Source organism: Engraulis encrasicolus, chromosome 14 (genome assembly GCF_034702125.1).
Source record: "Engraulis encrasicolus isolate BLACKSEA-1 chromosome 14, IST_EnEncr_1.0, whole genome shotgun sequence".
NCBI classification, from domain to species: domain Eukaryota; kingdom Metazoa; phylum Chordata; class Actinopteri; order Clupeiformes; family Engraulidae; genus Engraulis; species Engraulis encrasicolus.
The window spans coordinates 20,616,232-20,630,265 of record NC_085870.1 but is presented as its reverse complement, the minus strand read 5'-3'; the positions used below and the strand labels follow the sequence as shown (position 1 = coordinate 20,630,265).

Genomic DNA, 14,034 nt, shown 5'->3' with positions numbered 1-14,034 from the left:
TATTAATATATTAATCATAATCATATGTCATATTGGGTACAGTTTGTAGACATGTTATCCGTAGTTCCTACCTTGTAATTGTGGCACACTATATATGTAAATTTGTTGCGAAATTTGCCTTCTGTGGGGGCCCACAGCAACCTGTAGCCTAGGGGCCCCAAGCCATCTTAATCCGGCCCTGGTGGCCTGAGTAGGTATTGCCACTATGATGTTCAGTGAAACTGAGCTGTATACTGCCAAATTGTATCTTTTCATGAATATTTACAAATTAATGAACTAATATTTACTAGTTTGACCAAAATTCGAAAATAGAATTTGATGGTGGTGGTAAGTATTTATGAAAAAGGTAACATTAGTGAATGGGCTGCATGAATTCTGGAAATAAACTACTAAAAATATTACACAGTGCACCTTTAAATTCTAAGTGGCATAACATGTTTTTTTTCATAGCTTCATTTCTCAGCAGTTCCTCTTTTTTTAAAATTCATAATCTATGCATTTTATTGTAAGCTGAAACGTTTAATATTTCTGACATGGTAGAAATATTTGTCAGTTACTTCAAATACTTTATGCTAAAATGGCAAAAAAGAGAATGCAAGAGGTATGCTGTATTTTGATTTAATGAATAAAGAAAAAAGATGTAAGAAAATCAGATGTCTAAATCTCACACCAGCCATTCTGACAAAGGGGTCAGTTGCCCCAGGCCCAGGGGAAAAAAGGGGGCCCAGACTTTGGTCCTTATTACACTGTATTGAACCGTGCTCCCTCTTTGTTGATTTTGTCCTCAGCCTGGCCAAAGTTGTCAGCAGCCCTAGAGACTTGAGTTGAAAAAAAAAACATTTCATTTAGTATGAAAAACAACCCACAACATTTGACATGAATCTCAAATGCAATAAACGATGAATGAATGAATGAATGAATGAATGAATGAATGAATGAAAACAGTACAGACCTGGTTAGTCCTCTTTACATATTCTTCTCCTCTCTGCAACCCCCTCTCCCTGTGTAGATGACAAGGCTCCATAACCGTCTGTTCAGCCCTAGTCTTCACCACGTTATAGCCTATACTCCAGATGTCTACTACAGTACGTATCATCCATTCAGACCATACCATTCTTCGTTTACTCCACTTTAGCACAACCATCATTTTCGCTATAGCCAGCTCCTCATAGTCACCCCTCTCCTTCGCTAGTCAGCTTGGTGTGACTTGGGCTGCTCACTAAAGAAAAGAAAATCATTTCATTTAGTAAAAGGAACATTCCACAACAGGCGAAATAAAAAAATAAATAAAAATAATAATAATAATAATAAATTAAATAAATAAAGTACAGACCTGGTTAGACTTCTTTACATATTCTTCTCCTCTCTGCAAAACCCTCTCCCTGTGTACAGTAGATGGCAAGGCTCCTCAACCTGCTGCTTAGCCCTAGTTTTCTCCACGTTATAGCCTATACTCAAGGCCTCTACTACGTCACATCCATTCCCGCCCTGCCATTCATTTTCTCCACTTCAGCACAACCATCATGTTCGCTATAGCCAGCTCCTCATAGTCACCCCTCTCCTTCGCTAGTCAGCTTGGTGTGACTTGGGCTGCTCACTAAAGAAAAGTAAAACATTTCATTTAGTACAGGGAACATTCCACGACACTTGCCATGATTGGGGCGAAATTATAAAATAATAATAATAATAATAATACTTTCGTTTTATATAGCGCCTTTCAAAACACCCAAGGACGCTTCACAGAGTATTGTGTTGGAAAGTGTGAGTATTTATTATACACAAATAAATTAAGTACTGACCTGGTTAGTCTTGACATCATCTCCCCTCTGCAACACCCTCTCCCTGTGTAGATTGCAAGAGTCCATAACCTTCTAAGCTTCAGTCTTCTCCATGTTATAGCCTCCAGATCTCCTGCACTCTCAGCCTTGCCATTCTAGTTCATTCTTTATAGTAAATTTCATGTTTCCTTTTTTTATGGGTTTTCTTGAAAAACTGAGAAGAAATGTTACATTTCATCTTCATATTCTGCACTTTAGCACAATCCTCATTTTCCTCAGCCAGCTCCTAATATTCACCTCCTCATTCATCTCCCTCTCATCATCCTTCACCTCCTCCTCCTCCTCAGCCTGCGTCTCCTCTTTAGTCTTCTCTGGCCAACTCCAAGATGGCCTCAAGTCATTCCTAAGCTTCATCCAGATTTTCCATTTGCGGTCATTGTAGCCCAAAGGGGTCAGTTGTCCAGGACCCAGGGAGTTGGGGGCCCCGAACTGGGTCCACAGTAAAATTGCATGTATTGGATGAGTGTGCACTTCATACGACTTTGTCTCAGGCCCGGCCAAAGCTGTCGGCGGCCCTGGCCGTCATCCTCCCCAGACCTCTTCTCCGCCCCTTCCTCTTCCTCTCGACCACTTTGCATCAGTATCTCTTGTCTTCCTCTGGACTCGCTGTAGGACACATCATTGTCGCCTCCTCCTCCATAGTCCTCTTTAAGCCATATCTCCTCTTCGATCTCCTCCTCTTTAACACATTCATCATCTTCAATCTCTTCCTCTTTAAACCACCTCTCATCTTCAATCGCCTCCTCTTTGACCCATTTCTCCTCTTCAATCTCCTCCTCTTTAAGCCATTTTTCGTCTTCAATCACCTCCTCTTTAAACGGCTCATCATAGTCGTCTCCTCCTCTTTAATCCATTTCTTATCTCCATTCTCCTCCTCCTTACTGCTGCTCCTCATAGCTCATCTCCACCTTCTGCTCCACATTACTCCCCCTCTCTTCAATGTCCCGTTGTTACAACCCCCCCCCTTTTTTTTTCTCCTTTGATCTTTTCCTCCTCCTCTTGTCTCCTCTTTTTATCTGTAATCTCCTCCTCATAACTCCTAATCCGCCCATCCCCTGTTTAGTCTTAGGCCTGTAATAATAAATAAATCAATTCAGGAATCAATCATTTCTATTTGCATGCTAGTACATGTATATTTGAATGAACATACCATGACAGAGGTATGGTCTGTTAACGTCACATTACGATATTCTTGTTTGTCTATTATTTTGTTATATTGGTTTTGGCTTAGTGACAAAAAAACAGCATTATCATTAGTTATCACTTTAACTTGTTGGTCAATTAACCATAATTGTTGGTCAATTAACAGCAAAACCTGTCAACTAAATATTGTTTTCTCATTTTAAAACCATTCTTTCTCAAGTTGAAAGTTGGTGCTGGAGCTGCTCTATAAAAGTAAGATGAGTAAGATTAACCTAAGTCATAGTGTACACAAATCTAGACAATACAGAGAGTACAGACCTGATTGCTACTTGACGTAGCGCGCTGTTTGAGCTTCTTATCCAGTTCCTGTAGGCTCTGATCTATTTTCCTTTTCCTTTCCTCATCCTCTTGCTTCTTAGCCGCCGCCTTCTCCTCTGCCTTCACCTTTTTCGCTTCTTTGTAAGCAGCCCATTTATTCATTGACGTTTCTACTCTCTTCCAGTCACTCAGGCCCACCTGCAGATTGTGGCGTTTTTCCTGCTCTCGGTCTGCTCGTGATACGGGGCCATCATACAACGCTAATCAGACAGAAGGACAAAAGAACATAAGTATGGTTACTCCACTTCATGACTTTTAAAGGACGTGATTGGTAATGAGATTTAAGTTCAATTAAAATGCTGGTTTTCTTACCATAAAGATGGTGTCCTTCCTTCTCCTCTCTGACATATGTCCTCTCGATTTTGTCTTGATAGCGCTTGGTGACTTTTTTGTTAACCCAGCAGAACATCTTATCTACTACGTCCTTGCCCTTCTTTGGAGCGTTGTCGCTTGTCCCTGACGCGTTCTGCTCTGTGGAGGCTACTGCCTCACCCTGTGCCGTAGCTTGAGATGGGCGATGCCCTATCGTTTCCAGGTAGCTTATCTTCTCCATAACTCTGTCCCAGTCCACTGTACGAGGGTCCTGCACCTTCACCTTCTCCACTTGAGCAGTAGCAGTAGTTGCAGCGCTAGCACTAGTGCTACTAGCGGCACACTGAGCAGAATAGTCATGGATTACCTTGTCCATCTGAGCGGAATAGTCATGGATTGCCTTCCCCATCTGAGTGGAATAGTGGTCCACCCTTTGCACATTAGCTCCATCCTTGTTTCTCTCTTGATATGGTTTAGGAGGCACTCTGTCCTCCCTCTTCTCTGCTGGAGTAGGCCCTGTAAGTAAGAAAGAAACATTTATTTTTCAACGCTTTTCACAGACAAGACAGTCACAAAATGCTTTAGGCAACAATTTGATTAGGCCATAGTAGGATTATGAGACGAGTAAAAATATATAGATACAGTACATATAATGAAGGAGAATTAAAATAAAATACAATAAAAAGTGCACTGTGTAGGCTATTGCTATTATGCTCCTCATTGAAACTGTGCTGCCAATTGCCAATTCATGAATATTTACTCCATAACAAACCAATATTTACTGGTATGACTGTATGTAAGTACAGCATATTTTGCCGCAAGTGCTAAAAAATGTCTATTTCTGGAAATACAAAATGGCGGTCCATGGAGAAGATCCCTCTTTTCACCTACAGTGTATGTAAAGTGCAATTTTCCTAGTCATAATTAATACTTAGACTTCTATGGTGATGTTAAGAGTTTGTTTAAAAGGTAACATTTCTGAATGGGCAGCATGATTACTGGAAATGAGCTACTAAAATATTACACAGTGCACCTTTAAGTAAAGGATGTATACAAAGCATAGTACCTTTCAACGTTTCTGCTTTGGCATTCTGCTCATCCTTCTCCTTCTCTGCCTTTGTCGGTAGCCCATGACTTGCCAACTGCACCGGAGTCTGTTTGCTGGTTCTCACATCATTAGGTTGTTCCCTGCTCCTCAATGTATTGGCTTCAGGTAGTTCGTTGGTCCTAAGTGTATGAACATCAGCCTGCTCCCTGGCCCTCATTGTATTGGCCCTGGCCTGTTCTTTACCCTTTTCCACCTTCATCTGCTGCTGCTGCTGCACATATTTGAGATTCTCTGCGTGGGCCGGCTGTTGTGCGTTCCTCGCCGTCACCATCTGCACCTTGGCCTGCTCCCTGCTGCCCCTCGCCTCCTCTTTAGCCTCCTTATCCATGTCTTTGGTCGCCTTAGTCGGCTGTGCAGGCATAACATTCTGAATCTGATAGGGATTCTGGAATCTGATGCTGATTCCGAATCTCCACCTTTTCCTGCTCCTCATTCCTCGGTGGTGTATGTGCCATGACCTGCTGGCCTACCTTCACCAGCTTCACACAGGCAGGCTGTGCACGTCTCACACCATCGACGTTGGGCATCTCAAGCACATGCCTTGCCATTGGAACGTCAGTCTGTTCCTCTTTGCTCATCACTTTAGCTTTAGCATGTACAGCGACCTGGATCTGATCTGCCTCAACCAGCTCCGTAGAGGAGTTTGCCCTCTGTTCTCTAGCCTGCTCCTCACTCCTCCTCGCCTGTGGCCTGTTGTTAGTCCTCAGCTCCTCCTTTACCTGCTTATGGCCATCTATAACCTGGTCCCTGGGTGGACTGGTGCCTCCTTGGCCACTGGACAGATTGATGCCACCTTGGCCAGTGGGGGGATTGGTGCCTCCTTGTCTCCTGGAGGGATTGGTGCCTCCTTTGCCAGTGGACAGATCCATGCTACCTTGGATCCTGGAGGGATTGATGCCACCTTGACCAGTGGGGGAATTGGTACATCCTTGGCCACTGGAGGGATTGGTGCTTCCTTGGCCACTGGAGTGGCTGATGCCACTGTGAACCGCCAGCTCTTCTGTGTCAATTCTAGAATTCAGCTTCCTCTCATGCTGCTCTGATGCTGATCTCGTGCAGTTCTGGCTCTGATTCTGATTCTGATAGTGATGGACTCCTGTCCCTGCACTGGCCATCGGAGCAGACGCCACAACAATGATGACATGATTCCTCTTCTGCTGGGAACTTGCGAGTGAGCCAGAAGGTGTACAAGCAGGTGGTGGCACCTGTGCAGTGCTGGGGGTTTGGTGAATCCCACTGCCACCGTTAGCACCACGAGACTTAAACGGCCGAGGTTTGTTTTTGCCTTCGACATTGGCTTGAACGACAGGGTGAAAGAGTTCTCTGGATCGCTTCCTTGTCACTGGATGCAGGTTGTTGTTCAATTGTTTTGCATTTTCAGTGGCCTCCATGGTCTTACCATTCTTGTGGATATGATATGTCTTGTTGTCTTCAGTCATTTGTTGCTCCAGGATTTGTTGCACTACATGATTCACCTTGTGGATGTCTGTCGGCTCACCTGTGCTTTTATCGCTCTTGCTCTCACTTTGACTTTCAAACTGTTTGTGCATTGTTGTGCTTGCAGTCTGGCTTTCCACCGTTTGCCCTCTGTTTTCATTATGTTTGTCCGCATTTCTTACGGGGCACGTCTCACCCGTGTCTTCTGTTCTGCTTGCTTTCTGCTCGGCCTGATTGCTTTGGGTAATCTCTCTTGATATTGTTTGTTCCCAGTTTGCTTCCTGTAAGTTTGGACTTCCTGAGCCAGTCTCCTTGTCCACTATTTGTGCTGGGTTCGCTCTCTGCTTGTCTGTGCTTCTGAGGCCAGTCTTACCGGTAGCTGGTTCTTTTCCATTCGCTGTTGGCTTGTTAACATTTCTCTGGCTAGTCTGCCTTGCTAACAGCTGTTCCTCACATTCTGCCTCAGAGCGGTCTGACAAACTTTCTTCTTTCTGCGTCTTTACCATAACTTCACATTGGGCCACTTTGGTTTGTGCTGGGTTTGCTTTCTGTTTGTCTGTGTTTTTGAGGCCAGTCTTACCGGAAAGTCTTTCTTTTGCATTTAATTTCTGCTTGTTTGCGTTTTTCTGGCTAATGAGTTTTGGCAATGGATGTTTTTCACACTCTGCCTCCGAGTCTGAGCTCTCCGAGCCGTCTTTCAAACTTTCTCTCTCCGTACAGCCAGAGTCCGTCTTATTTGCCACCAGTTGTGCTGGGTTTGCTTTCTGTTTGTCGGTGTTTCTGGGGCAAGTTTTACCAATAACAGTTTCTTTTTTGTCTCCTTTCTCCTTCTTCAAATTTCTCTGGCTATTCTGCCTTGCTAATGGCTGTTCCTCACATTCTGACTCAGAGTCAGAGCTCTCCAAGTCGTCTGACAAACGTTCACTCTTCGCACAGGTATTGGTCATGGTCTCACAATGTCCGTCTTCCTTCTGCCTCTTTACCCTACCCCCTTCTCCTTTGGCTACTTTGGTTTGTGCTGGGTTTGCATTTTGTTTGTCTGTGTTTTTGAGGTAAGTCTTACCTTTAACTCTATCAAGCAGTGTGCCTTTGGAGTCCTTGGCAAGGCTTAAACAACGGCTACAACTGGAGTTAGGTTTGGCCATATCTTGAAGCCCCTTTTCTTTTTCTCGAACCTCTTTCTTGTAAAGCTTTCGTTTCAGTTCCCTCAGTTCTTTGTCTTTCTCTTGGATGACCTTGGCCATGTGCTTTTCCCGCAGCTCAGCAGCATTCAGCTCTGCCTTCAGCTGCCGAATCCTCTGCTCCTTACCCTGCACTTTCCACTCCCACCATCCTTTCTCCAAGTTGTGCATCTGTTGTTCCATTTCTTTTACCTCTATGTCTTTGAGTGCATGTGGATGTCTTGCCATTTGAGTGCCTGTGCACTGTGCTGGTGTCTCCATCAATTCCTGCTCTACTGAGAGCAACCTTTCTAGTTCTTGTAGCCTCAGCTCCATCTCCTCCATCAGTCTAGCGATGTGCTCTGACTCTGCCGGTGTCTTACACCAATCGCCTGTCTCCGTGCCCAAGTTAGCGTTGTGCTCCCAGTGTCCCTCCGCCTCTGCTTGTGCTTGTGCCTGTGCCTTACGCCAGTCGCCTGTCTTAGTTTTCCTGTGCAAGTTTTCCTGTGCGCTATTCATGAGTGTCTCAAGCCGGTGATGCCTTGCTTCACTTTTCCTCTCCCAACCTCTATTTCTCTCCACCATGGCTCTTATCCTTCTCCCTAGCTCTTCATCTTCGGCTGTCAGACTGGAGAGCCATTCTTCTATCTCCCTCTCCTCCTCCTCTTCTATCTCCCCCTCCTCCTCCTCTTCTATCTCCACCTTCTCCTCTTCTAGCATCTCTCTCACTGTTTGCTATCCTGTTCTTCTTCTCTCTCTTTCTCTCATGTTTCTCCACTCCACTCCTTTCAGTCGTTCCAAATCCTTAAAGAGAAAAAAAGGTATCTGAATGTCGCATTTTAAATTTATGTTAGAATCTAAATGTCTGATCACACAGTACATATAAGGGTCCCAACAGTTGGCAAAGCCTTGAAACCGCGCTGAAGATTGTAACTTTGCGAATCCCTATTTGGAACTGGTAATATGCCCACTTGATTATTTTAGATATCCTCTTAATTTTGAACACACCACGTTATGCGCTATATGTAGTCTCGGAGCCAAAGGTTATTGGGGTGCCCTGCCTTAAGCTCTGTCAGACAGTTTGCTCCGCTGTAAAGTCTGACAGAATGACATTAACACATGCCTTGTATTTTGTTAGTGGTTTTGGACATAATGACTGAGCGCTTCACTCCAAGGCAAACACAAGTAGCCTACTTCAGCACCACAGATGTAGACAGCGGCCCTTAGGAGCAACTCTAAGAATAATCGTAGAGGCTGTGCACGGGCGCTCACGTGCAATGATCTTTGGGAAACAAGAGAGTTGCAGAAAATCTAAGAACATTCTTAGAATCACTCATCAACTCAGGCCACAAACCATCGTTAACGGGAGACGCACCCCTGGTCATTAAGCTCCCAGTTGACTATTGGTCGACCGTTCATCATAACTGATTGCCCTAACTGTTGCATACTTTATCCAAACAATGTTGCATACTTTATCCAAACAACCCCAGGTATTATCCTTGTGTAGGGCTAGACAACACCAGAATAATATACTGCTCAATTTATTCATCAGTTCCTTCTTTTGTGACACTACCCAACATGATGTTGACAAAATGTTATGGATCACCAATGGACCAAAGTGTGTAGGCCTACCCAGTGTATTTCTTAATTGAATTCAATTGCAGTGTGGAGGATAAATAAGCCCACGAAAAACAAACTTGCACCTGCATTGAATTGAGATGTAAGCCTAAGATTGGTGTGAAAACCCTATGATATGTGAAGTTTAAAGGAGAAGTGCACTATTCTGACTATTCAAAAGCCTCCCTTGGGCTTCCTTATGTTTACCTAGATGGTGAACAATATTCCTATGTAGCCTAAACTGCCTGATTCTCTTTAGTAGGCCTATTATGCGCACGTAGACCTGTTTACCTTTTAGAAAAACAATAACATGTAGAAATTCAATGTATTTTCTTTTTGCTTTGTTTAGATGATGGACAAGTAGCCTCAAAGATACATTTAAATGACCCAAAAAGAATTTATGTTGCCTATTGGTAGGCCTCTATAAACACCTTGGGCTCCTAAATGACCCGGCTCGGTCAGATTAGGCAAGTCGCAACAGCCCGGTCGCTTGAGGGCTAAACTTTGACACAGCGCGTAATTTGCAGGATTCCCAAACAACTTCAACCTGTGACATCAATCCAGTTAGTGTCCCGACGAAGGACAAAATGTATCTCCGTTATTTTTTCATCATCGTATAGTTTAGAGAGAACGTCGTGGCTTTCCAAAACACCGTTAGACATTTACATAGGCCTACCTGAAATAAACTTGAAATCAGACGAAGCAGCCTGTCAAATTATTTGTAGCGAGCTGTCCAATAAGTCTCAGTCCTCAAAATGAATTTCATGAGTGTCTCAGATTCTTTTACCGCGGGAACCATTGTGACGCTGACTATTAGGCCTACTACAGTGCCACCATTGCATATGTCACAATGTCCTTTTCTTTTCACATGAAAAATGTCCCGTTTCTACCTACCTTTGGGTTGCAGGCAAATTCGCTTTAGGCTACTTATTATAAACAGCAGATGGTGCTGTTGGACAGATATTCGCAACATAGAATCCCAGGGCCTGTCCATGCTCATTAGAGTGGCTGCGCTACCACATAGCCTAACATTAGACTAGGTGACACGGCAATTCGCTACAGCACTGGTAAACGGCACATGCAGCCTACCATCTTGTGTAGGTAGGCTAGTGTAGGCACCTTTAAATCAATGGAGAACAAGCCCTCCTCTGTCAAAAACGGACTAAAACTGTGAATATGAAGTAACACATTAATGACCATATTTGAAATGTCAATGAAAAGTCAATGAAATTTGAAAATTAAATTAGTGCCCTTTATTATTTATGTAGATATCAACACATTTCAACTATTGTCCTTGTAGGCCTATAGTGGGTTGATGGACATTTTCACATTCTTCAGCCATTTTTTGACAGAGGTGAGCCTCCCTCTCCATTAATTTCCATTTCTCATGTCTACCTCTAAAGAATGGCTGGCGGGGATTGCCATGAAAAGGGGGGCGGGGTCACCTCTAGTCTAATAATACTCTATGGCAGGGGTATTCAATTAAATTTCAACAAGGGCCAGTTTTTCATATTCCTCCCAGTAAAGGGGCCAGAAAACTTTCCCCTAGAAAGTTTTGAATTTCTTACATGCAATTTCCTGTATTTTTACGTCCCGTGTCCTGTTTCAGCTCAATACGGAATCAGTACTATTATCTCTAAATTCCGAAAAACAATTTTGTATTTCAAGGGGTCTTGTGGGGGGCCAAAGCCTTGCCGTCCAAGGGCCGCATCTGGCCCCAGGGCCGCCATTTGAATAGCCCTGCTCTATGGGCTACCACCTTGGTCTTTACACATCATCAGCTTGATTTCTTGTGAACCACAGCTTCTTGTTTTAGGTGGTAAATGTGTTATTATTATGTCTTCTATTACTTCCCCTATATGTTAAATGTTCAATGTTCAATGTTCAACATTTATTACTCTCATCACAGGTGCTGTTTCCACGTAGCAGGATATTTTTTTAGCAGGGTATTTTTTTTCTCCTGTTTAGGGCGTAAACGCAACATGTGGATAATAATAAATCCTCCATTATAACAACTGCATTTCAGCCCCCTAAATAGGATATTTTTAAAGCCTGTCTGTTTATATCTGGATTTTAAATATCTAGGCTACTTTGTAGAAATGGAGGGCCAACATCAATGTAACCAATGTAACCAAAATATCCTGCTACATGGAAAGTGAAGAGTGAAAGCCCATTGGGAAACTCCAACTCCCATTGTCATTGTGAAACAGCACTCCACAGCACACAAGTGAACACTGCACACTGCACACAACAAAATTGCATTTATGCCTCACCCGTGCAAGGGGGCAGCCCTCAGTGGCGCCCCATGGGGAGCAGTGTGGTGGGACGGTACCATGCTCAGGGTACCTCAGTCATGGAGGAGGATGGGGGAGAGCACTGGTTGATTACTCCCCCCACCAACCTGGCGGGTCGGGAGTCGAACCGGCAACCTCTGGGATGCAAGCTCCTTATTGTGACTGGTTTATCTCTGGTCCATCACTGTCACTCACCAATGTTAAATCCTCAGTAGCCTATTTTTATTACTTCATCACTTTACTGTTATTGGTCCATCAGTCTAACGTGTCCTCTCTTGCACTTTGATGTCAATCTGTAAATGTCAGTCTTGTGAATGTCATTACCTTTCTCTTTTTTGTTGACATAAACAATTAAGCATCACTACCAGCCTATGAACCTATATAATTGAAAAGCTCAGAACTGCAACAGAAATGCATTTTACTTGAATTTAATGCTTACCGGTTATTTGTTATCAGTAATCTAATGAACAAAAACATTAACATTAAACCCATAACAAAAACATTGACATTATTAAACTCATAACAAAAACATTTTCCTCCATGTTTTTTTCAATTCACATTTAATTTTCTTTCATTTCTTTTCTCTTTTCTTTGTTCTTTTTTCTCTTGTCTTTTTTTTTTTTTTTTTTTTAAACTTTTTTTTCCTTTGTATAGGCCTATTTTTTCCTTTATTTTTTTCTTGTCTTTTCTTTTTCATTGTCTTGTCTCTTTTTTTTCAGTCTCATCTCCATGTTATTCCTCAGCGAGCCGTCTTGGCATGGATATGATGCGCCCAGTCCTAATTCTTGCTTGGGAACTCTGAATTCCTGTGTGACTGTCAGACTTTTCCTGGAGTTCCACTTTGTATGTCCATCACTGATTCTTGAGAAAGTGGCTAAAACAGGTTGTAATCTTGAAAGAAAAAAACAAAGTGAATTACAAAATAATATGGTATATCCTCGTAGACAAAGGTCTTGGCTTTTCAGAAATGCACAAGGCCAATCTCCCCATTTTCCATTTTTTTCAGAAATCAGGTTTTTCTCCGATCATACCTTGTTTTTTGTCAACACCGTCAGACACAATTAAAAGCAATAAAAAGTGTATTGATTTGGTTGCATATGTATCTGGAGTTTTTAAGTGATTGTGTGTGTTTTTTGGTTCACACATACGCCTTTAAATGTTGAAAATTCACTTTCATTCTATTTTAATACGGCTTCTAATACGGCTTATGTGCTGTCAGACAATGCTTACTTAATGGCTAAATAGATCAAACATTTTTTTGTAATTTCACAAATATTCGTGTAGGCTTACATTTGCTATTACTTTGATAATTCAACAACTACAAAGGAAAATGTTGTAAGCACATTCATTTAAAATGTCCAAAACTCCTTCTTACGGTGATGACTTAAAGCGATGGTTCGGAGTAGAATCACCCTAATGCCATTTGAACCGTGACACCCATCCACCTTTACACCCGAAGTCTTTTCTGCCGCAGGCTTACATCAACAGAGTTGCCGTGTTATTCGATGTTTATTCCGGTTAGCTTGACTCAAGCGCATATGGATACTGGGCACCGTCTCCAAACTTTCCCCTCAAAAATTACATGTCATGACACCAAACTTCTGCAGTAGCACAAATATGGTCTGTACTCACGAAACATTTGGAAGTTTGGAAATAGTCCAGGAGTTTATTATTATCAACACAAGCCGAATAGCTTCTCTGCTGCTAAAGCTGCGCCAACGTTACTTCCGTCATCTAAGACAAGCATGTAAGAGTCCTCAACGAAGCTCATAATATGCACAATGAAAAGTGAATTCAGCATCAGTATTGATAACGAAAATCCTTGTCTAATTGATAGTAGGTAAGATTTGAAATATCTTTTAAGTATTGCCTTGAAAATATAAGCCTTAATCACAATTCAGTGAAAACTTTTTTAACACTCTCGTCTGGAAGTTTGTTGAAGACTTTTACGGGCTTGTCTCATATGACGGAAGTAACGTTGGCACCGCTTTAGCAGCAGAGAAGCTATTCAGCTTGTGTTGATAATACTAAACTCCTGGACTATTTCCAAACTTCCAAATGCTTCGTTTCGTGAGTACAGACCATATTTGTGCTACTGCAGAAGTTTGGTGTAATGACATGTTATTTTTGTGGGGAAAGTTTGGAGACGGTGCCCAGTATCCATATGCGCTTGAGTCATGCTAACCGGAATAAACATCGAATAACACGGCAACTCTGTTGATGTAAGTCTGCGGCAGAAAACACTTCGGGTGTAAAGGTGGATGGGTGTCACGGTTCAAATGGCATTAGGGTGATTCTACTCCGAACCATCGCTTTAAGAACTGACGGTGGTGACAGTAATCTGAAGGTGGTGAAAGTGACCTAATTATTACCTACATTTAGCAAAATAAATAGCCCTCTCAAGTCAATGACATCTAGCATAAACACTTTATTTTTGTGTGTGCACAGTATGTTTGTGCATGTGTTTTTTCTTCATTTGTTAGATACTCTCGGAAGTAGCATTATTGAAAATGTGGCATAAACAGGTTTTAAGTTGTTCAAATCCAAAATATAGAGGTGTATTATCATAGATGAACGTCTTGGCTGTGCAGTGAATGTATTGGCCAAGCTCCCCATGTTTTACATTTTTCATAAAATGGGCTCTTTCCTGGTTTTGTCACCAGCGTCAGACAGAATTAGAAGTAAAAAAATAATTTACTGTATTTAAGTGAATTACTTTTACAATTCAACATAATTGTAGATACTTA

At 42.4% G+C, this 14,034-nt stretch overlaps 2 protein-coding genes and 2 long non-coding RNA genes across 4 annotated transcripts; all 4 read right to left on the bottom strand.

Annotated features, from left to right (window-relative positions):
• Positions 1 to 602: 602 nt before the first annotated feature.
• LOC134463155 (uncharacterized) lies at positions 603 to 1,095 on the bottom strand. Its single transcript, XR_010037656.1, has 2 exons — positions 953 to 1,095; positions 603 to 818 (listed from the first exon to the last, which is right to left on the bottom strand). It is a non-coding gene; the product is annotated as an uncharacterized LOC134463155 (long non-coding RNA).
• A 5-nt stretch (positions 1,096 to 1,100) lies between these two features.
• LOC134463156 (uncharacterized) lies at positions 1,101 to 2,717 on the bottom strand. Its single transcript, XR_010037657.1, has 3 exons — positions 1,800 to 2,717; positions 1,334 to 1,597; positions 1,101 to 1,219 (listed from the first exon to the last, which is right to left on the bottom strand). It is a non-coding gene; the product is annotated as an uncharacterized LOC134463156 (long non-coding RNA).
• Positions 2,718 to 2,728: 11 nt separating this feature from the next.
• Positions 2,729 to 4,159, bottom strand: LOC134463154 (uncharacterized). The gene is made up of 3 exons (XM_063216389.1): positions 3,672 to 4,159; positions 3,300 to 3,559; positions 2,729 to 2,909 (listed from the first exon to the last, which is right to left on the bottom strand). Exons 1-3 carry the CDS (start codon positions 4,078 to 4,080, stop codon positions 2,904 to 2,906), a joined length of 675 nt encoding a protein of 224 aa, XP_063072459.1. The 5' UTR covers positions 4,081 to 4,159; the 3' UTR covers positions 2,729 to 2,903.
• Positions 4,160 to 5,120: 961 nt separating this feature from the next.
• On the bottom strand, positions 5,121 to 9,749 carry LOC134462997 (golgin subfamily A member 6-like protein 24). Its single transcript, XM_063216257.1, has 2 exons — positions 9,670 to 9,749; positions 5,121 to 8,180 (listed from the first exon to the last, which is right to left on the bottom strand). Exon 2 carries the CDS (start codon positions 8,094 to 8,096, stop codon positions 5,121 to 5,123), a length of 2,976 nt encoding a protein of 991 aa, XP_063072327.1. The 5' UTR covers positions 8,097 to 8,180; positions 9,670 to 9,749.
• Positions 9,750 to 14,034: the final 4,285 nt, after the last annotated feature.